The following is a 22104-nucleotide window of genomic DNA, read 5'->3' on the forward strand; positions in this document are numbered from 1 at the left end:
TCTTTAAAAAAAAAAAAGCTACTTTAAAAAAAGAAAGAAAATGTGTTAGGCTATCTATTTCTTCAGTATGATAATGTAACCTATAGTCTCTAACCTCACCAGCTATGAGCCTCACCCTAGCTTGAAGCAAGTCATTAAAAATTTAAAGGAGAGGTTTCCTGTTTAACTGCATTTTATTGGGTGCACACATAAAACATGCCCAATAAAAATTGGTAGTGGAGAGCTAAGAAAGAAGTAAATAGCATACTCTCTCCCCTCTATGAAGGTGGGGTGAAAGCAGAACAGAAGCATAATTAAGGATGTATTTGATATTATAGAAAAAGGCCCCTTCTTCCTATCATAAGAGCTAAAGCATGCTCTGAAATGAATGATATACTCAGAGCGTTGTACAGCTTGAAAGGTTCCCTGGCTCCATACAGTTCAACTTATTTTTTTTTTTATTGTGGTAAAAAACACATAACACAAAATTTACCACATGATAGCAGAATAGGGTGATCATAGCTACAAGTTTCTCTGTACGTCCCTTATTCAATCAGTACTGAAGGAAAGAGCAGCTGAAGGAGGGCATAAAGGGGCCAGAAAGGTTGGCCCTCCTCCTGTCTCTACTACACAATATCCTCATTCCTAATGCTTTTTCTCTTGCTAGGGCTCCTTCCAGGTGTATCCATCCAATTCTCTTTACCGGTCAGATTTCACTCATTTTATAAGGCTCAGATAGAAACCTACTTTATCTGTAAAATTTCAGCTACTAGTTAAAACCTTAGTGATCTCTTTCCTGTCTGAACACCTGATGGATATGTTGATTGTATTTCACAGGCTAGCCTAACGCAGAATAGGTACTCTGTTAAAAAAAAAAAAAAAAAAAAAAAAAAAAAACAGTTTAACAAGTGAATGAATTAAAAATGATTTGGAAGGTAGTCAGAGCTACTACCAGGAAAAAATTTAAAAAGCAAACCATTCAGTGGGACCCTGCCCTAGGCATATATTTAATCATTCAGCTAATCTTTCATTGAGTGCGTATGGTGCCGGGTCCCATGCCAACTTCTAAAGATACAAAACAGACATGGGTCCCTCTTCTTGGGAACTGTAAAGCCAGACAGTAGTCCTGTAATTACAAAGCCTCAGTAGAGGAAACTATTAGGGGATTATGCTGGGCAAGGGGTTGGCAGATGTTACTTATGCCATTTACACCACTTAATGCCAAGATCTAACAGATGATTTTCTCTTTTTTTTTTTTTTATTGTTGGGGATTCATTGAGGGTACAATAAACCAGGTTACACTGATTGCAATTGTTAGGTAAAGTCCCTCTTGCAATCATGTCTTGCCCCCATAAAGTGTGACACACACCAAGGCCCCACCTCCCTCCCTCCGTCCCTCTTTCTGCTTCCCCCCCCATAACCTTAATTGTCATTAATTGTCCTCATATCAAAATTGAGTACATAGGATTCATGCTTCTCCATTCTTGTGATGCTTTACTAAGAATAATGTCTTCCACTTCCATCCAGGTTAATACGAAGGATGTGAAGTCTCCATTTTTTTTAATGGCTGAATAGTATTCCATAGTATACATATACCACAGCTTCTTAATCCATTCCTGGGTTGGTGGGCATTTAGGCTGTTTCCACATTTTGGCGATTGTAAATTGAGCTGCAATAAACAGTCCAGTACAAGTGTCCTTATGATAAAAGGATTTTTTTCCTTCTGGGTAGATGCCCAGTAATGGGATTGCAGGATCAAATGGGAGGTCTAGCTTGAGTCCTTTGAGGTTTCTCCATACGTCCTTCCAGAAAGGTTGTACTAGTTTGCAGTCCCACCAGCAGTGTAGAAGTGTTCCCTTCTCTCCACATCCACGCCAGCATCTGCAGTTTTGGGATTTTGTGATGTGGGCCATTCTCACTGGGGTCAGATGATATCTCATGGTTATTTTGATTTGCATTTCTCTAATATATAGAGATGATGAACATTTTTTCATGTGTTTGTTTCCCATTCGTCTGTCATCTTTAGAGAAAGTTCTATTCATGTCTCTTGCCCATTGATATATGGGATTGTTGGCTTTTTTCATGTGGATTAATTTGAGTTCTCTATAGATCCTAGTTATCAAGCTTTTGTCTGATTGAAAATATGCAAATACCCTTTCCCATTGTGTAGGTTGTCTCTTTGCTTTGGTTATTGTCTCCTTAGCTGTACAGAAGCTTTTCAGTTTAATGAAGTCCCATTTGTTTATTTTTGTTGTTGTTGCAATTGCCATGGCAGTCTTCTTCATGAAGTCTTTCCCCAGGCCAATATCTTCCAGTGTTTTTCCTATGCTTTCTTTGAGGATTTTTATTGTTTCATGGCCTTAAATTTAAGTCCTTTATCCATCTTGAATCAATTTTTGTGAGTGGGGAAAGGTGTGGGTCCAGTTTCAGTCTTTTACATGTAGACATCCAGTTCTCCCAACACCATTTACTGAATAGAGAGTCTTTCCCCCAAGGTATGTTCTTGTTTGGTTTATCAAAGATTAGGTGGTTGTAAGATGTTAGTTTCATTTCTTGGTTTTCAATTCAATTCCAAGTGTCTATGTCTCTGTTTTTGTGCCAGTACCATGCTGTCTTGACCACTATGGCTTTGTAGTACAGACTAAAATCTGGTATGCTGATGCCCCCAGCTTTATTTTTGTTACAGAGAACTGCCTTAGCTATACGGGGTTTTTTTCCGGTTCCATACAAAACGTAGAATCATTTTTTCCAAATCTTGAAAGTACGATGTTGGTATTTTGATAGGAATGGCATTGAATAGGTAGATTGCTTTGGGAAGTATAGACATTTTAACAATGTTGATTCTTCCCATCCATGAGCATGGTATGTTCTTCCATTTGTTAATATCCTCTGCTATTTCCTTTGTGAGGATTTCATAGTTTTCTTTATAGAGGTCCTTCACCTCCTTCGTTAGGTATATTCCTAGGTATTTCATTTTCTTTGAAACTATGGTGAAGGGAGTTGTGTCCTTAATTAGCTTCTCATCTTGACTGTTATTGGTGTATACAAAGGCTACTGACTTGTGGACATTGATTTTATATCCTGAAACATTACTGTATTTTTTGATGACTTCTAGGAGTCTTGTGGTTGAGTCTTTGGGGTTCTCTAAGTATAAGATCATGTCGTCAGCAAAGAGGGAGAGTTTGACCTCTGCTCCCATTTGGATTCCCTTTATTTTCTTGTCTTGCCTAATTGTACTGCTAGAACTTCCAGCACTACGTTGAATAGTAAAGGTGACACAGGACAACCTTGTCTGGTTCCAGTTCTAAGAGGAAAAGCTTTCAGTTTTACTCCATTCAGTAAAATATTGGCTGTGGGTTTGTCATAGATAGCTTCAATCAGTTTAAGAAATGTGCCACCTATGCCTATACTCTTCAGGGTTCTAATTAGAAAAGGATGCTGGATTTTATCAAATGCTTTTTCTGCATCTATTGAGAGGATCATGTGATCTTTATTTTTGCCTCCGTTAATATGGTGGATAACGTTTATAGACTTGCGTATGTTAAACCAGCCTTGCATCCCTGGGATGAAGCCTACTTGATCATGATGAATGACTTTTTTGATGATAAGCTGTAATCTATTGGCTAGGATTTTGTTGAGAATTTTTGCATCTATATTCATGAGTGAGATTGGTCTGAAATTCTCCTTTTTGTTTGGGTCTTTTCCTGGTTTTGGTATCAGGGTGATGTTTGCTTCATGGAATGTGTTGAGGAAGATTCCTTCTTCCTCAATTTTTTGGAATAATTTCTGCAGTACAGGAATAAGCTCTTCCTTGAAGGTTTGATAGAATTCTGGAGTGAAGCCATCTGGACCAGGGCATTTTTTGGTTGGAAGATTTTTTATTGTTTCTTTGATCTCAGTGCTTGAAATTGGTCTGTTCAGGAGTTCTATTTCTTCCTGGCTGAGTCTAGGGAGAGGGTGTGATTCCAAATATTCATCCATTTCCTTCACATTGTCAAATTTCTGGGCATAGAGTTTCTGGTAGTATTCAGAGATGATCTCTTGTATCCCTGTGGGATCAGTTGTTATTTCCCCTTTATCATTTCTGATTGAGGTTACTAGAGATTTTACTTTTCTGTTCCTCGTTAGTCTGGCCAATAGTTTATCTATTTTATTTATTTTTTAAAAAAAACAACTCCTTGTTTCATTAATTTTCTGAATGATTCTTTGGTTTTCAATTTCATTGATCTCTGATTTGATTTTGGAGATTTCTTTTCTTCTACTGAGTTTTGGCTTAGATTGTTCTTCTTTTTCCAATTCCATAAGATCTCTTGTGAGATTGTTGATGTGCTCTCTTTCTGTTTTTCGAATGTAGGCATCTAAAGCGATGAATTTTCCTCTCAAAACTGCTTTTGCAGTATCCCACAGCTTTTGGTAGCTTGTGTCTTCATTGTTGTTATGCTCAAGGAAGTTAATGATTTCCTGTTTTATTTCTTCCTGCACCCATCTGTTATTCAACAGAAGATTGTTTAATTTCCATGCCTTTGGGTGGGGTCGAGCATTTTTGTTAGAGTTGAGTTCCACCTTATGGTCTGAGAAGATACAAGGTAAAATTTCAATTCTTTTGATTCTGTTGATATTTGTTTTGTGTCCCAGGATATGATCAATTTTGAAGAATGTTCCATGGGGTGATGAGAAGAATTTATATTCTTTATCTTTGGGGTGGAATGTTCTATATGCATCTATCAAGCACAGTTGTTCTAGGGTCTCATTTAAATCTCTTATATCTTTGTTTAATTTCTGTTTAGAGGATCTGTCCAGCTCTGTAAGAGGAGTGTTAAGGTCCCCTGTTATTATGGTATTGTCAGATATCATATTGCTCAGACTGAGTAAGGTCTGTTTCAAGAATCTGGGAGCATTTAAATTGCATGCAGAAATATTTAGAATTGAAATGTCTTCTTGTTGTATTTTTCCCTTGACCAATATAAAGTGACCATCTTTGTCTTTTTTGACTTTAGTTGCTTTAAATCCACATATATCTGAAAATAAGATTGCAACTCCTCTTTTCTTCTGAATTCCATTTGCCTGAAAAATTGTCTTCCAACCCTTGACTCGGAGCTTGAATTTGTCTTTTGAAGCCAGGTGTGTTTCTTGCAGACAGCAAATGGATGGTTTGTGTTTTTTAATTCAGTCAACCAATCTATGTCTCTTCAGTGGGGAATTCAAGCCATTAACATTTATTGAGATAATTGATAAGTGTGGTAGTATTCTATTCGTCTTATTTTGTGAGAGTCCATTGCTTAGTTTTATCTTTTGCATCAGTGTGGAGGTTTGGTTCTGTCCTTTAATTTCTGAGTTCTTACTTTGCTGCTGATCCATTGTGGTGGTCAGTGTGCAGAACAGGTTGAAGTATTTCCTGTAGAGCTGGTCTTGTTGTGGCAAATTTCCTCAATGTTTGTATATCTGTAAATGATTTGATTTCTCCATCAATTTTGAAGCTTAGCTTAGCAGGGTACAGAATTCTGGGCTGGAAATTGTTCTGTTTAAGTAGATTAAAGGTAGATGACCATTGTCATCTTGCTTGGAAAGTTTCATTAGAGAAGTCTGCGGTCACTCTGATGGATTTGCCCCTGTAGGTCAACTGGCGCTTACTCCTGGCAGCTTGGAGAATCTTTTCTTTTGTCTTGACCTTGGACAGGTTCATCACAATGTGTCTTGGAGAAGCTCGGTTAGAGTTGAGGCGACCTGGGGTCTGATATCCCTCTGAAAGCAGTGTGTCTGAATCTTTGGTGATATTTGGGAAATTTTCTTTTATAATATTCTCTAGTATGGCTTCCATTCCTCTGGGGCATTCTTCTTCCCCTTCTGGAATTCCTATAACTCGTGTGTTGGAACGCTTCATAAAGTCCCATAATTCTGATAGTGAACATTCTGCTTTCTCTCTCTTCATTTCTGCCTCTTTTACTATCTGAGTTATCTCAAGAACTTTGTCTTCTACCTCTGAAATTCTTTCTTCTGCATGGTCTAACCTGTTGCTGATACTTTCCATTGCATCTTTAAGTTCCCTAATTGACTGTTTCAGTTCCTTCAGCTCTGCTATATTCTTTTTATATTCTTCATATTGTTCATCTCTTATTTGATTCTGGTTTTGGATTTCCTTTTGGTTATTTTCCACTTTATTAGCAGTTTCCTTCATTGTTTCCATCATTTCTTTCATTGTTTTCAACATGTGTATTCTAAATTCCCTTTCTGTCATTCCTAACATTTCTTTATAGGTGGAATCCTCTGCAGTAGCTACCTCATGGTCTCTTGGCGGGGTTGTTCTGGACTGGTTCTTCATGTTGCCTGGAGTTTTCTGCTGATTCTTCCTCATGAGTGATTTCTTTTATCTGTTTCCTTGCCCTAATTTTCCTTTCACTTCCTCTTGCTCTTTAAGTTCTCGTGTCTGTGGACTAAGGGTTACAGGACCAGAAGGGTGAGAAGGTTGAAGAGCAAAAAAGGGATGAAAGAAAGGAGGACTGAGTGATAAGAAAAACAAAGAAAAATAGAGAAAGGAGATGGGGTGGGTAAAAGGAATATTGACAAAAAGAAGAGAGGCACAGAAAGAGGGAGACAGAACAATATAGGTGTACAGTAGGGTACTTTGACACAACCTAAAAAAAAACTCACTTTCTGGGGGTGCCCAGTTAGGTGGTTCCCTTGAGGTCAGCAGCTCTTTGCTAATCTGGTCAGACACAGTACCCCACCTCCACCAAGTAGAGAGGAAAGACAAAATTGCTGTAAATCAAACCAAAGCAAGCAAACAGAAAACTTTATGGGATAAAATTGGGTGGAAAACCAAATAATAGTGGTAGAAACACTAGCAAAAATGGAGTTCTAATTATTGAAAAAGGCAGCTATGGGAAATTATAATTAAACTAGAAAAATTGAGAAAGAAAAAGGATCTGTATGGAAAAGGTTGAACTTAAAAAACTAAACAACATCAACAACATCAAAATAAACAAAAAAAACAACCAAACCAAAAAAAAAAAAAAAACACACAACCAAAAACAAAGCCGTATGTATATGTTATTGAATATTGTCTGGGCAACACGTGGTCTTCTGGGGTATGAGATGTTAATCACAGTTCTGATATGACTGGAGGCTGCTGATTTGTCAAACCCCAGCAGGTAGACACCCTAAATCTCTCTTCAGCCCACTTAAAAGGCACTTTGAACCTGTTCACTTGCTGAGTAGAAGCTTTCCCAGGAAAGTGCTTGTCACTGGAATCACTGCTGAAGTGGCTATCCACTTACCCAGTGTGCCAAAACTGGTCTCACTCTGCCCCTGAGGGTTAGGGCTACAAGGCGGCTCAGACCCCACCCTTAAGCTACTTGGTCGCTGGGTTACCAGCTCCCACCCATTTCTAGCTCCGCGACCCTGAGGGCGGAGCTTGCCAGGGCAGATCGCTCACAATGGCTCCCTGTGACCCACAGCCAAACACTATTAGCTCCGTCTGGCTCAGTGTCTCAGACTGGGTCCTAGACAACGGCCAAAGTTCTCCACACTCCCGCTCAGGCTATCCCCAAGGCAGTTCAACTGAGTGCCAAGTCCAAAGACACCAAAACAGTTCACAGGTAAGGCCTTTCTGGTTTGCAGTCTCGCTGCTACTGAACTTACAGTTGCGGGCGGGTTTAGACGGATTGAACACATGCAACCACTTGCCATTTTCCCACTGTTTTAGTCCTCCTCTTGGGGTCCAGAAGTCTCTCGCTGACTCCCTGTATCCTCGCAGGGGTGATGATAGGCAGATCCCACCAGCCAGAGATGCCTGGAGTCCTATCTCCCCAGACTCATGGTGCCCAGATGCAAGGAAGCTGTTACTCGGCCGCCATCTTGCTCCGCCTTCCAGATGATTTTCTTTTGTTGTTGTTGTTGTGGAACTATGACGCCACCACACTCTACCCACTCAGTTGCCCTGGGTAGAGTGTGATGGCGTCATAGCTCATAGCAACCTCAAACTCTTGGGCTCAGGTGATCCTCTTGCCTCAGTCTCCTGAGTAGCTGGGACTACAGGCACTTGTCACAACACCTGGCTAATTTGTCTGTTTTTTTTAGTAGACAAAAAATAAAGGTGGAGTGAAAGCAGAACAGAAGCATAATTAAGGAAGTATTTGACATTATGGAAAAGGACCCCTTCTCTTGCTCAGGGTGGTTTCACTCTTGCTCAGAGTTGTGAGGCCGGGCACAATGGCTCATTAACACACCTAACACTCTGGGAGGCTGAGACGGGTGGATTGCTTGAGCTCAGCAGTTCAAGACTAGCATGAGCAAGAGTGAGACCCCATCTCGCTTAAAAATATAAAAACTAGCTGGGTGTTATGTTGGGTGTTTATAGTCCCAGCTACATGGGAGGCTGAGGCAAGAGGATCACTTGAGCCCAAGAGTTGGAGGTTGCTGTGAACTGTGATGCCACAACATTCTACCCAGAGTGACAGAGTGAGATTCTTAAAAAAAAAAGTGAGTTGTGTACCAGCAAATAAATGCCTCAGCTCAGAAGTGACAATTGTCACTTCTACTCACTCATCCCATTGGCCTGAACCAGTCACATAGCCCCACCTGGCTTGAAGTCCGCTGAGAAGAATAAGGGAACACATGTAATATTTGGCGAGTGTCATTGTCTCCGCCATATTCTAAGAAGTTTGGGTATTAACCCAAACGCCAAAAGAATCCACTGGAAGGTTTCAAGTGGTCAGATTTGCAAATCTACCAAGGGCAACAAAGTGAGACTGTCTCAAAAAAAAAAAAAAGTGGTCATATTTGGAATTGCTTTTAAAGGCTGCTCTGGCTTCAGTGGAAAGAATGATTGGAAGAAGAGGGGGGAAAATGAAAAATTAGTTAGGAGACAACTGCATTGCCTAGTCGGGAGATGACTGCAGCTGAGATCAGTAGATTGTGGAACATAGGAGGTGGAATTCATAGGATTTGGAGACGGACAGAAGTGGGAAGATTGACAGGACAGAAGAGAGGACCTACGCCAGTGGGGAGGCTCTTTGCTGGGTCAAGCAAGCTTTTCTGAGGAGAAACAGTTACAAAACTTGGGAAACAATGCTTGGCTGTCTAAGGACACAGTTGCAATTAGCCTCTAGATAGACACATAGGAGGTGCTTAAACTTTTGCAGAAATGTATGCCTGGTCTCCCACATTATTTTGAGATGCTTCTTTGGATAATAGCTTGGGGAGGAGGATATTTCTGAAACCCTTTTTTCCAAAACTTCTACATTTAGTGATTATTCATTTGAATACTCTCCCTACCACTTCACCTTTAAAATTAGTGATTAGAAGAACCCTCAAGATTATCACTAAACTAGCCATTGCTTCATTTGTTCTCTTAATTGCTAGGAGGGGAGAAAGATAATCAAGTGGTTGCTCTAATCTGGGAAACTGGTTTTCAAAAAATTACTTGAAATCTAAATTGAGCTTTTTAAAGTGCTACTTAAATTTTGACTTCAGTCATTTCATTAAGACTAGCACTTGCTAAGAACTGTTTAAGTAAGTTTCAATTACGAGTGCCATGCAAAGTAATTGAAAGGAAGGAAGGCCTTCTTATGAGAATGACATGGGTTTTTTGGGCCTAAATGGGATTTTTCTCATTAATGCATCATTTGATTTATTGAATTGTACCTACATTAAAATGCAGGAAAACAAAGGCTGAACTTATGACCACTTTTGTTAGGATTTCTCCATGGGGGCCTGCCTGGGTTGTATGAACTTTGCTCAACCCAGTGAACCTCAAAGATGTTGCTTCAAGTGAGTGGGTGCAGATCTAAGAGGCCTGCAATTCTTCTCCAACAGGGCTATTAATCATGTTGGCAGAGGACAGGGAAGATGCAGAGTTTCTCAAGGCCCTTTGTCAATGTTGATTTCAGAAAAGTTGATGGTGGTGCTCACCTGGCAACGGAATATGTAGGTCAAAGCAGAAGAAATTAATTTTATTTCATTATACATGTGAATGGCTGTAGAAAGAACTTTACTCATTCAATTCAAAGAGTCTATATTGTCCTTTTATTAAGTAAACAATGGAGGAACAGGTGCCCTAGGGCATATGAGGACCTGTTCCTAGGCCAGGCTGCCATCAGAGTTTGCCTAAACAATTTCAATAACTCCCTAATTTGCCTGCCTACTAAGTGCTATTCTGGCACTTCTGAATAACAGCCAAAATAAGCTTCTCATTTGTTTTCTTTTATTTATATACAGTAAAATTTACTATTTTTGGTGTTCAGCCCTACAAATTTTGATAAATACATTCAATCATATAAGCACACCACAGTCAGAGCATAGAATAGTTCCAATGCTGTCCCCCACCCTCCCTCATGTGGCCTCTTCAGAGTCAATTCCTTCCCTGACTCCCAACCACCGGCTACCACCAATCCATTTTCTGCTCCTATAGTTTTCTTTTTCCAGAACATCACATAAACGGAATCAGACAAAGTGTAGCTTTTGGAGTCTGGCTTCTTTCATTTTGTGTAATGCATTTGAGATTGTCCATGTTGTTTTGTGTATCAGTAGACTTTAAGGTTCTTTCCAGCTGTTGACAACTATGCAAAAAGCTGCTATGAACATCTGCATGCCAGTATTTTGAGGGAATGAAAGTTTTCACTTCTCCTGGGAGTGGGGTTGCAGGGTCAGATGCTAAGCAAAGGTTTATCTTTGTAAGAAATTGCCAAACTGTAGCAGGAACTTTAAGAAGCATAATTCAGATTGGATCACTCTTCTACCTAAATCTTGCCAAGGGCTTCTTATTATATTTAGAATAAAATAGACTCCCCAAGGCCCTTACAGGTCTGGCCCTGCCTGTCTCTGTGGCCTTCTTTTCCAACACTTTCTCCGCACCTGTTCTATTCCAGGCTTCTCAGTTTCTTTCTTCTGTCTTTTTCTCAAACAGGCTGAGCCCTTTCCCTCCTTAGAACTTTCCCACTAGTCTGCATTTTCTCTGCCTGGCGTGTCCTCACCCCACTTTCATGTGGCCAGCTCTTTCTTGTCATTTACTGTCTCGACATAAAATGCTCCCTCTTGGTGGGTCTTCCTTGACTCCCCCACAATCTAAGCTACTCTCCCACTCTCTATCACATCCCGGCACCTATTACTATCTGATATTTTCTTGTTTAAATGGCTCTGTCATTTATAAGTCATCCCATCCAGGATTCAGCTTCCTTATCTTTAAAGTGGACTATTTCTTACCTATTCCTTCAACTAGACGAGTTTTTCACAGTATTACAAGCTTCTTGAAGCAAGAATTACATCTTCTTTAAAATTTTTTGTCTCAGAAAGTTTAATCCTCTGCACATTGTCACTAAAGTTCTTAAGTGGACAAATTCCCTTTTACCTCTATAGCTGACTTTCTAAATTAGACTGGGACGCAGTTTTAGAGGGCAACAGGTGACAGTTGTAATAATGCAATTTAAGTAGTCATCCTGAAATGCAAGCATTATTCACACAAATTTTTGTTTTGTCAACCTATTTCAGATTGCTAAAGAAAATGAACCCACAAGGGCCATGAGTGGGTGGAGTACTCCAAAGATATTCCTTGTGGGGATTTTAGTGGGGAAGGCAGATAGTAACACAGTGGCATGCCAGCGCTGGCTGGGACTGGATGGCAAGAGCTGGTTGTTACATTTTCAGGAATTTTGCTAACCAGTTGTTAAATCTTTGGTGGGTTGGTAAGCTCTACAAATCAGTGTCTGTCTTTCTCTTTCTTTCCTTCCTTCCTTTCTTTCTTTCCTTTCTTCCTCTCTTTCTTTCTTCAGCTAACTCACCAACACATCCCTGACTAACAGGTCTCAAACAAGAAAGAATAGTGATGAGATGAAAGCATTGAAAGGAAGTCGTAACTGGCAGTTTGAGTTTAGAGGTTCTGGGTCCTGCATACATTTACATTTTGGCTTGAACACGTATCAAATATGTGCACCTAAACAACTTTATTCACTCTTTGTTCCGCAAACTCTCACTGAGCATCCACTCTGGGATAAAAGAGGGAATAAAATGTAGAAGGTACCAGTGAGGGAAAGGCAAGTAAATGCTTATGGTGTGGAGCGGGAAATGCAATGACAGGTAAGGGCAAGAAGGGGGTTCTGGAAGGACTACAGAAGAGGGGAGAGGCCACCAGGAGAAAGGGGCTGGAGGTGGCTGGGAGATATGGAAAAAGGAAGACTACTTCCAGCCAGGGAAGAGTAGCATGACTTATTTTTATCCTCTTTGCACCTTGGTGGAAAAGTAATGTCTACTTTGCAGGAGAGTTTGAGATATTTATTGATAGAGCAAAGTGACTGGGACATAGTGATAACAGATGGAAGCTGTTATTATGTTGCCTGAGAAATGGTCACCTGCACCAGTGCGTGTGATCTGGCTTCAGATTACCCGGGTAGGACTTAGCTGCTCACATTAGATCAAGAAGACTAACTTGGCATCGGACCTTTTGTCTTTTCAGCCAAACTTCACCGCAAGACACCTCCTGGAGAAGAACAAAGGTCGTCCGTCACCCCGCACAAAAAATCTGTCTCTGGCGTCCTCATCCTCCAGAGGCAACACACCCACCTTCCGTAGGGGCCCAGGGTCCAGGAGAAAGGGTTCCGGGCAGTTCTCCATCACAACAGCCTTGAACACTCTCAACCGGATGGTCCATTCTCCTTCAGGGCGTCACATGGTAGAGATCAGCACCCCGGTGCTGATCAGCTCCAGCAACCCCTCTGTGATCTCCCAGCACATGGAGAAAGCGGATGTCCCTCCCAGCTCTTCAGGGCAGGTAGGGAAGAAATCCCTGGGCTATGGGCATCTTGGAGTTGGGCAAGTGACCTTGGCCGTGTCTCAAGCCATATTTGATGTTTAGGACTTGCTAAGCTTGCGTAATACACTAATAACAAGTAATGGTGTGTGTATCGCATGTCAGAGCTGTATTTCCATGATTTCATTTCATCCTTGAACAGCCTGTAAGTTAAGTATTATTACTGTTATCCCCATTATCTCCTCAGTTGAGGAGACTGAGACTTAAAGGGGCTCAACGAATTGCCCAAATTTTCACAGGTATTTTTCTTTCCTTTGCCAAGTACCACAACCTGATTCCTGTCCCTTAGAGAACTTCCCACCAAAGACAATGACATCCATTTCCCACAGAGGATTCCAGCATCCCAGTTTGAGATTCACTATCCCATTCTCTGACAATGTTAGGCATCAAGTGGAAAGAAGGCAAAAGAAACAAAAAGAAACCATGAGTTATTGAGTGTTCTCGGGACTGCCTACATACATAATTTGTGGGGCCCAGTGCAAAATGAAAATGCAAATCCCTCGCTCAAAAATAATTAATTTCAAGATGAGTGGGGTGCAATGACTCATACTTGTAATCCTAGCACTCTGGGAGGTCGAGGCAGGTGGATTAGTTGAGCTCAGAGGTTCAAGATCAGCCTGAGCAAGAGTGAGACCATACCTCTACTAAAAATAGAAAAACTGAGGCAAGAGGATCACTTGAGCCCAGGAGTTCCAAGTTGCTATGAGCTATGATCACGCCATGGCACTCTACCCAGGGCAACAGAATGAGACTTTGTCTCCAAAAAAAGCAAGAATTTCAAGATGGCAAGGGCAAAGCATTAAGCCAAGTGAATGTATGACTATCCATGTCACAAACCCATAAAGCCGGCCCTGGGTGTTTTCACGTGGGCCTCATAAGATGGACAGTGCTTAGCGCTATGATGCCAGGTACACACCAAGCATCAGACTGGCACTAACTCTTAACACCATTGTTATTAATCTTGGTCACTGAAATTGCCAACTGTATATTAATAGGCCAAGGAGCCGAAGTATTTCTAACAGCATGAGGCTGTTTAGGTTGAAGGGTACTTTAAAAGATGAAGCACTAGAGGTCTGAGACAAGGTGATTAAGAAGAACTGCATGTTGGGTGTTCAGCTGAAAACACTCTTTGGAGCCACGCAGATGGCAACTTGAGAGGACAAACCTCAACTTGCACTGATGTATTTTTTAAAAGAAGCTGTAAATCTTGTTTTTAAACATGAATTTCTACCTTGGGATTAAATGGCTTAATTGGACTGTAATCCCTTTTTAACAAGACAAGGAGGAAGGAGAAAGTCAAGGGCTCCTCAAAGACCTATGTGCTATTCTGAAAGGAAAACAATCACCTCCTACAACACTTTGTATCTTATACAACTGGTGGGATCTCTGACAGATGGGTTGCTCATATAATTCTGCTCACCACCACCTCTGTGCCTTACACACACACACACAAAATTTCTCCTCACATATGCTCTCCTTACATAAAAGAACCCATGAAACTTCTTATACACATATTCCAAACACTTTTTTAAACATACATGCTTCGTGCTCGAAGTTCTCCTTCCACCACACACACGCGTACCACACACTCAGGCACACTCTAAAATGGGAGCCTTATGACTCACAATTAAGCCAAAGAGTCAGAGAATTTTTTGAAATCATTCTTTATATATAGACAGATATATAAAGTACAGCCCACACTCAGTAGAAATAAGTCAACTCACTCAGCTATAAATTGGCTTCCAAAAGAATTTTGCCCCGAGTCATTTTCCCAGGTGCCTTTTAAATTCTTATTTCTGATCATTTACCTAAATCCTAGTAGGATTCAAAACAAGTATTATTCCTTCCTAGTTCTCAAAAATAGTGAGAATTTCTAAGTATGGCATTCACACACCCTACCTCTACCCAGGGAAGAACTGCACAGTATTGATAGCCTTTTCTCAATCCAGATGGTGATGGATTATAAGTGTTTCTACATGTTTGTCCAACTCCTGTCAAAGCACACTTAAAATGCCCCACTTATTAGCTATACCTAAAGATGAGCAGAAAGTTGAACAAAGTTTGCCTGCTTCCTTTTTCTCCAGCATCTTTGAGAGCTATGATTGTGTCTAGCTTATCAAGACGCACCAGGTTACCTGGAGTATAGTAGGTTCTCAGTAAATCAAGGAATTAAGACTATGACTTAAAAGTCTGGGCAGATGGTGGTGCCATAGACTTAGGAAAGACTGGAGAAGGAATTAGTTTCCCATAGAAAATTCACAGACCAGTGTAGCTGTTTCAGCCAGTAAGCATATGCTGAGGGCTTACAATGTGCTAGTAACCATTGTGAGCACTGGCAAAACAAGAACAGTAATATTAACCTCAAACTTAAACTAACATGAGATGGATGGATGGATGGATGGATGGATGGCTAGCTAGATAGTCGGCCTTGTAGACAGATTGGTAGACAGACAGATAAATAAGATAGGATGATATTTTCTGACAGCCAAGTCTTCTTTTGCTGCCAATCTTCTACCTAAAAATGTGGCGAAAGCCCCTTTAAGGGAGGTATTACCACCACTTTGCAACAAAGTAATGAAGGCCCCCCACAAGAAAAAAAAATTTGGCCTAATTCATGGAATTAGCAAAGAACCTGGGTTGAATTTGGAATTGTCCAATTCTAGGACTTAAGCTCTTGGCACACTAAATGTGCTGTCAACAGAGACCACATAAGGCCTTGTCGTCGTGCCAACACAGCTGATCCTGGGTGGCAGCCTCCCTTTTCTTGGTTGTCTTCACTTGACTCCTTTTCAACTCTAAGGCCTTCTGGCATCCTCTTCCCCACCCGCCCCTGAGTAAAGAATTTGTCCTAAGTGTTTTGCAACTGAAGAAGATTTCCACTTACTTTGTTCCCATGTGAACTACCAACTGTGTCCAAACATCGTATGTGGTGCTAACAGCACCAAGAGTACGCGGCTGCCTACTTCCCTTCCCATAGTAGAGACAAGTCTCGGATTGTCCCTCAAGTCTCAAACACCAAAGGCCAGTGTCTGTCACCTCCTCATGAAGAGAAGTAAAGCAAGGAGTTCTGTTTCCCTTTGTCATTGTATCTTTCCACCTGCCACTTCTGGGTACAGCACCAGGAAATGACCTCAAAGATGTTCTATAACTACAGAGTAAAAACAATTGTACTTGAAAACACTTGGGATTAAACCTATAGATGCTGAGTCAGTTCTGTGGAAAACTACAGGGGAGGAGGTTGAGTAGTGGGTTGAGACCAATGCAGTTGGCCTTTGGGGACTCTTAGAGATTATCTGTCCGTAGGCACTGAGGAGTGCCGTAGAAGGAGAAAGTTAAGTGCGCAGGATGCCAGGTAGAAAGGATTCCTTCAGCAGTGCCTGCTTAGGGGGAGTTGCGAATTTGACTTGCTTCAGGATGTAGATAGAGCCTTCTTGCTCCCATCTCACACACTCACAGGACAACCAGATGCTCTGGTTTTCCTAGGAGGTTCTGCTTCCTTTTTCTCCCTTCTACCTCCCTCTCCTCCCTCCCATCTCCCCAAAGCCCCACCTCCTCTGTCACACATCCAGGGTGGTGGAATTGTACAACTAGAAAGCTCTTCCCCTTGCCTCCTGCATTCAATAGTCAGGAAGCTCATTGTGCCACCTAAATGGGTATTACTCTTCTCTAGTCCACCCCTTTGCCTTAGTTTGGGTCCCCTTCTCTTGCTCAGACTGTTGCCCCAGACTCCTTTCTGGCCTCCCACAGTTCTTAGTCTCTCCACCTCACCCCTGCCTGTCCATCCACCCCATCCATTCTTCCAATCTCAGCTTCCAAAATCACACCTTGAAAACTCAAATCCATTCAGCCGCTTCTCTTCCTCAAACCACCAATAATTCTCATTATTGAGTAGCCACAAGAAGCTAGCAGTTATACTAAATGATTTGCAAACATTGTGACTCTCCACAAAACTGTTCAGAATAGGCATTGTTATGCCCATTTCACCAAATGGGAAAACTTTGGGATAGAAATATTAGGTAATTTGTTTGAAGTCCCCAAGCTAGAAACAAAGCCAGGATTTTAGGACAGACCTATGTTTTCTCCCCTATATGTGTTCTTAGCATGGCATTCTAGACCCTCCATGACCTGAAGGACCTGGTTCACCTTCCAGCACCCCAGCACCACCCTGTGTTCACAGCACATTCTTTATACTTGTGTTAGAACACACATGTGTTGGAATATATAACACCTTTGTACCATATATACACACACACATCACCATCCTCATTGCACTGAAAACTTCTCAAGAGTAAGGATGGTATTTTATTCACTTAACATTGATTGTGATTTTCCAAAACCCCTTTCTGATTACCCAGAAAACAAAAGAGATCAGAGAGAGGGAGAAGGACTGATCACGCCTGGGCATGGCCAGGATGATAATGACAAGTCCAAGCCTCTTTCCTAGGATCCTGGGAGGATGAGCTGTCATGCGTCTTGGGGAATTCTGAGATCTGTAAAGCTGACTCTCCCTTTAACCCCATGTTTGAAATAGTCTGGGGAAAAAAGTTTCCAGGAGCTAGCATTATTCTATGTCCACTTCTTCTGCAAGGATATTCCTTTGTCCCTGACTTTTATGGAGGTCTCCCAATCCAACTTGATGGTGCTCAAGGCTACCATGAAAAATGGTTTTTACTTATTATTAAGATAATTTCCCCCCTTTGGACATGCTCTTAATGCAAATTTATGTTTAAGATTCTTAGCTAATCCTCCCTGGAAGGTAATTTACAGAGATAAATTAACCCTATGTTTACATTTTTATGTTGATATCTTTCAATATAAATTTCTTTTGTTTTACAATTTTCACTCAACACATCCATACTTATGATTGATGTGTGGACAGACAGTGGGGAGGCTCCATTAGCCTGTCGAACCACTCTGCTTCATGTCACCCTTAGCTGCTCCCCTGATGCCTCACATGGGCTTGAAATATGCTTGTTAAATTTTCAAGAATGTACCCCTGGGTGAAGATAGCCCCTTAAACAGTTCTCATAAATTTTCAGTTAACACCTTAGCAGGGGTTCATGGGCAGAAAACAAGAAAGGACCAGGGGCTCTCCCACCCCTCTCTGGGCCGCCAGTGCCCTCTGGGAAAGAGGTGTCATGGGCCATAGGAGGAAGCTACTTCCTCACCCCCATCTCAGGGCTTTGGAGGAACCAGTAAGCACTCTGAGATTCCATTTCCCATCAAGGAAAGGAATACCCCCTCTCTCCTCACAGACGTGTTGAGAAAAATCAAAGAAGAAAGTGGATGCAAAGTGCTTGACTACCACTTTTATTATTATTTTTTACGTTTTTAGCCGTCAAAATTTCTAAGCAGTCCATTGTTCTTCCATCCCTATCCTGTACATATTTTTGAATTCTTTATAATGGAAAATTTCAAACATATATAAAAGTTGAAATGATAGTATAATGAACCATCAGGTACATATCACCTAGTCCCAGCAATTATCCACTCACATGCCAGGCTTATCTCAGATCTAACCCTATTCATTTACTTGCTCCCCTACTGGGTTATTTTTAAGCAAAGCCAAGACATCATACAACTTCATCCATAAACATTCCAGTAAATAGCTCTTTAAACATAACTATAATACCATTGCCACGCATTACAAAATGAATAATTTCTTTAAAACATTAAATTTTCAGCATTCAAATTTCCATATTTGCTTTACAAATGTTTTTAGTGTTGATTTGTTCAAATAGGAGCCAAATGAGGTAAATACTTTGCATTGGGTTAATACAATACGTCTCTTAAATTTATTTTATTCTACACACCCCCCATCTGTCTGTCCATCTCCCCTCTGTCTTCTCTCTCTCTCTCTCTCATAACCTTCATGTATGTATTTATAAAAAGGCATTTGTCACTTCGAATTTTCCGCATCCGGGATATTGCTAGTTGCATCTCTGTGGTATTGAGGGCTGCAACTAGCATCCCTCTCTTTCTTTCTCTCTCTCTCATGCTTTCTACAAACCGATAGTTAAATCTTGAGGCTCAATCAGCTTCAGGCTCTGTTTGTTGGCGAGAATACTTCATAGACAGTGCTAAGAACTTCTTGTTTTGTTTTGTATGAGTACAATTTAATGGCTTTTAATATATTCACAGAGTAGAGCATCCCTCACCATACTCAATTTTAAACATTTTCATTACTTCAAAAAGAAATCCTGCACCCCTTAACCATCAACTCACACCCCTAAACCCCATTTCCCTCAACCCCAGTCCTAGGCAGGCATTAATTTAATTTCTGTCTCTGTAGACCTATCTATTCTGGACATTTGATATAAGTGGAAACACACAATATTTGGTCTTTGTGGCTGGCTTCTTTCACTTAGCATAAGGTTTCAAGATTCAACCCATGTTGTGGCAGGTATTAGTACTTTCCTATTTATGGCCAAATATTTCACTGTATGGATATACCACTCCTTATTTACCCATTCATCAATTGATGGACATTTTGGGTTGTTTTTACTTTTTGGCTAGAATGAATAATATGCTATGAACATTTGTATACAAGTTTTTGTGTAGGCATACATTTTCATATGATCGTATACCTGAGAATGGAATTACTAGATCATGCAGTAACTCCATTTTTAACTGTTTATAAGGAACAGCCAACTATTTTCCAAAGTGATTGCGCCCTTATACATTCCAACAGTATGTGCAGGTTCCAATTCCTCCTTATTTCACCAGCACTTGTTTTATTATCTGTCTTTACTATAGGTGTTCAATTGGGTATAAAGTAGCACCTCATTGTAGTTTTAATTTGTGTTTTTCTGATGGATGATAATGTCGATCATTTGTTTATTGGGCATGTGGCCTCTGGAGTACTCTCTATTCATATCCTCTGCTCATTTTTGATGGATTTTTTTTTTTATTTTTGACTAGTAAGAATTCTTTACATATTCCAGATTTAAGTCCCTTATTGAATTTAGGACTTGCAAATTTTCCTGCCATTCTGTGGGGTGCCTTTTCACTTTCTTCATGGTGTTCTTTGAAGTACAAAAGTCTTAAATTATGATAACATCCAATCACCAGACCTATTCTTTTTTGTTGCTTAAACTTTTGTTGCCTTTATTAGAAGCCATTTGCCTAATCCAAGTTCATGAAGATTTACCCTTGCATTTTCTTCTAAGAGCTTGATAGTTTTAGCTCTTATAGTTAGATTTTATGATCCAGATGGAGTTAATTTTTGTACATGATATGAGGTAGGGATCTAGATTCATTCTTTCACAGATAGGTATCCACTTGTCCCAGCACCATTTATTGAAAGAGATTATTCTTTCCCCATTTCATTTTTACACTCTCACTAAAATTAAGTATTTCTTACAGCAATGCATCAGGAAGCACATAATAGCTGATTGCCTCTTTTTTTGCATTAAAATTGATTTAGATTCAGGTCTCAACCTGCCCCATCCATCATATGATTCCCCTTTACCCCTTCATCTAATGATTGAACATGATTTCATTTGGGGTTGCAAAAGGGTGATATTACAAATCTGGATGTTTTAAAGCCACAGTTCCTCTATAATATTGACTACTTCTTTCTAAGAGCTGAGGTTATGTAGGACGCTGCACAGTGAACTGCGCCTCACTGCTGCCTCCACACCTGCACGGCATAGTACTCAAGAGTGCAAAGCATGCTCATGTCCTTAAACTCCCTCTCTCTCTCTCTAGCTCCTGGGCGTTCCCCTATCACAAAGAAAGACAGTACTCATTCCTCACCACCTTCTCCTGGCGCCTGGCGAGTTTGCCATCGCTGCCCCCCCTTTCTGATCTTTCCTGCCTGCCTGTGCAGTCTCCTGGCTTACATCCTTATCTCTGCCCTCAGGCCCTGGCCTCTTAGGCCCACGTGTTCACCACCTCACCCCTCCTGAGGTCTGGTTTCACATTTGGACAAAGACCAGGAGAAAGAGGCCTGAGTTTGTTCAGCCTGGAGAAGAAAAGGCTTCAGGGTTGATGTGGGGAGGTGTGATGACTACATTTTTCCAAACCTAGGTTTATACACCCATTTTGTGTTCCTGTGTTCTGAAGAGAAAAGGCATAGGAGTAAAAAACATGAGGGTGGGAGGGACGTTGAGAAATCTCTCCTATCACGTAGAGCGTTAGAAACTCAATACTGACAGTGCTGGAGGAGCCTGTGGAATCTGTTGTTATCGTTGTGTTTGGGTTTGAGTTCTATTTTTTTTCTGTAGAGGAAGGAGGCTTCGTATAAATAATAAGGCTCCGAATCAGGCAAAGCTCCTTATCATGGCTTTGTCGCCTAACAGTCAAATGTGCCAACCCCACTGAGCCTCACTGTCCTCATCTGCAGAAAGGGATAAATCCTCCCAGGCAGGGTCTTTGCGAGGGTTTAGCAGTCACTCAATAAACTACAGCCGATTCTGGTACCTTCCCCCTCTTTGCTCCAAGCAGAGAATATGTCATCATTCGTGTGACTGAGGAAAATCCCTGACTTAAGGCAAGGAATGAGCGAAGTGTCTTTTAAAATCTAGATGACCCTTCAGATCTGAATTCCCTAGTGTATATTGTTCGTAACTAATAGCAGATATGGGAAAGGATGACCTCTCATTTTACATGCAAGAAAACTGACAGGGAGCCAGGTGCGGTGGCTCATACCTGTAATCCCAGCACTCTGGGAGGCCAGGGTGGGTGGGTTGCTTGAGCTCAGGAGTTTGAAACCAGCCTGAGCAAAAATGGACCTCCGACTCTAAAAATAGCCCAGTGTTGGGGCGGGTGTCTGTAGTCTCAGCTCCTCAGGAGGCAGAGACAAGAGGATCACTGGGGTCCACAGAGTTTGAGGTTACCGTGAGCTATGACACCACAGCACTCTATGCAGGGTAACAAAGTGAAGAGTGTCTTAAAAAAAAAAAAAAGGCTGACAGGGAAAGGTACTTAAGAATTAAGGCCTTACCCTTAAAATTAAATAAACAAATAAAACTAATTGCAATTTAAAACTGAACTAAGAGTTCCTACAATATATAATTGAATGCCTCATCCTTAAGCCACATTGTCCAGGTCATAGTCACCATTATTTGCATGAGACAGGTGATGGACACGTCACCTGTTAAACCTAAGAAAATGTCATCCTAGCACTTCCATCCTTTAACTGTGTAGACCCGAACAAGACACTCTGCCTCTCAGGGCCCCAGTTTTCTCCTTTGCTAGGTAGATGCCAAAATAGACTGGGCAGAGAATTATGTGGCTTAATTAGTTACTAGCACACTCTGGAGAAGAGCTGTTCCTATTATTCAATTAATGATGGTCAATGTTGTCTTTCTGTCTTCTGTTCA

At 41.0% G+C, this 22104-nt stretch overlaps 1 protein-coding gene across 6 annotated transcripts in view; it reads left to right on the forward strand.

The window, feature by feature from the left end:
- The window catches only part of SH3RF2 (SH3 domain containing ring finger 2), a 149216-nt gene that overhangs the window by 61426 nt on the left and 65686 nt on the right, over positions 1-22104 (forward strand). For all 6 annotated transcript variants that reach the window (XM_053565942.1, XM_053565941.1, XM_053565943.1 and 3 more), the window contains one exon: positions 12425-12739. In XM_053565942.1, the coding sequence (XP_053421917.1) occupies positions 12425-12739 (315 nt within the window). The remainder of the gene's footprint in view (positions 1-12424; positions 12740-22104) is intronic.

This window comes from Nycticebus coucang, chromosome 17, assembly GCF_027406575.1.
Source record: "Nycticebus coucang isolate mNycCou1 chromosome 17, mNycCou1.pri, whole genome shotgun sequence".
Lineage (NCBI taxonomy): Eukaryota > Metazoa > Chordata > Mammalia > Primates > Lorisidae > Nycticebus > Nycticebus coucang.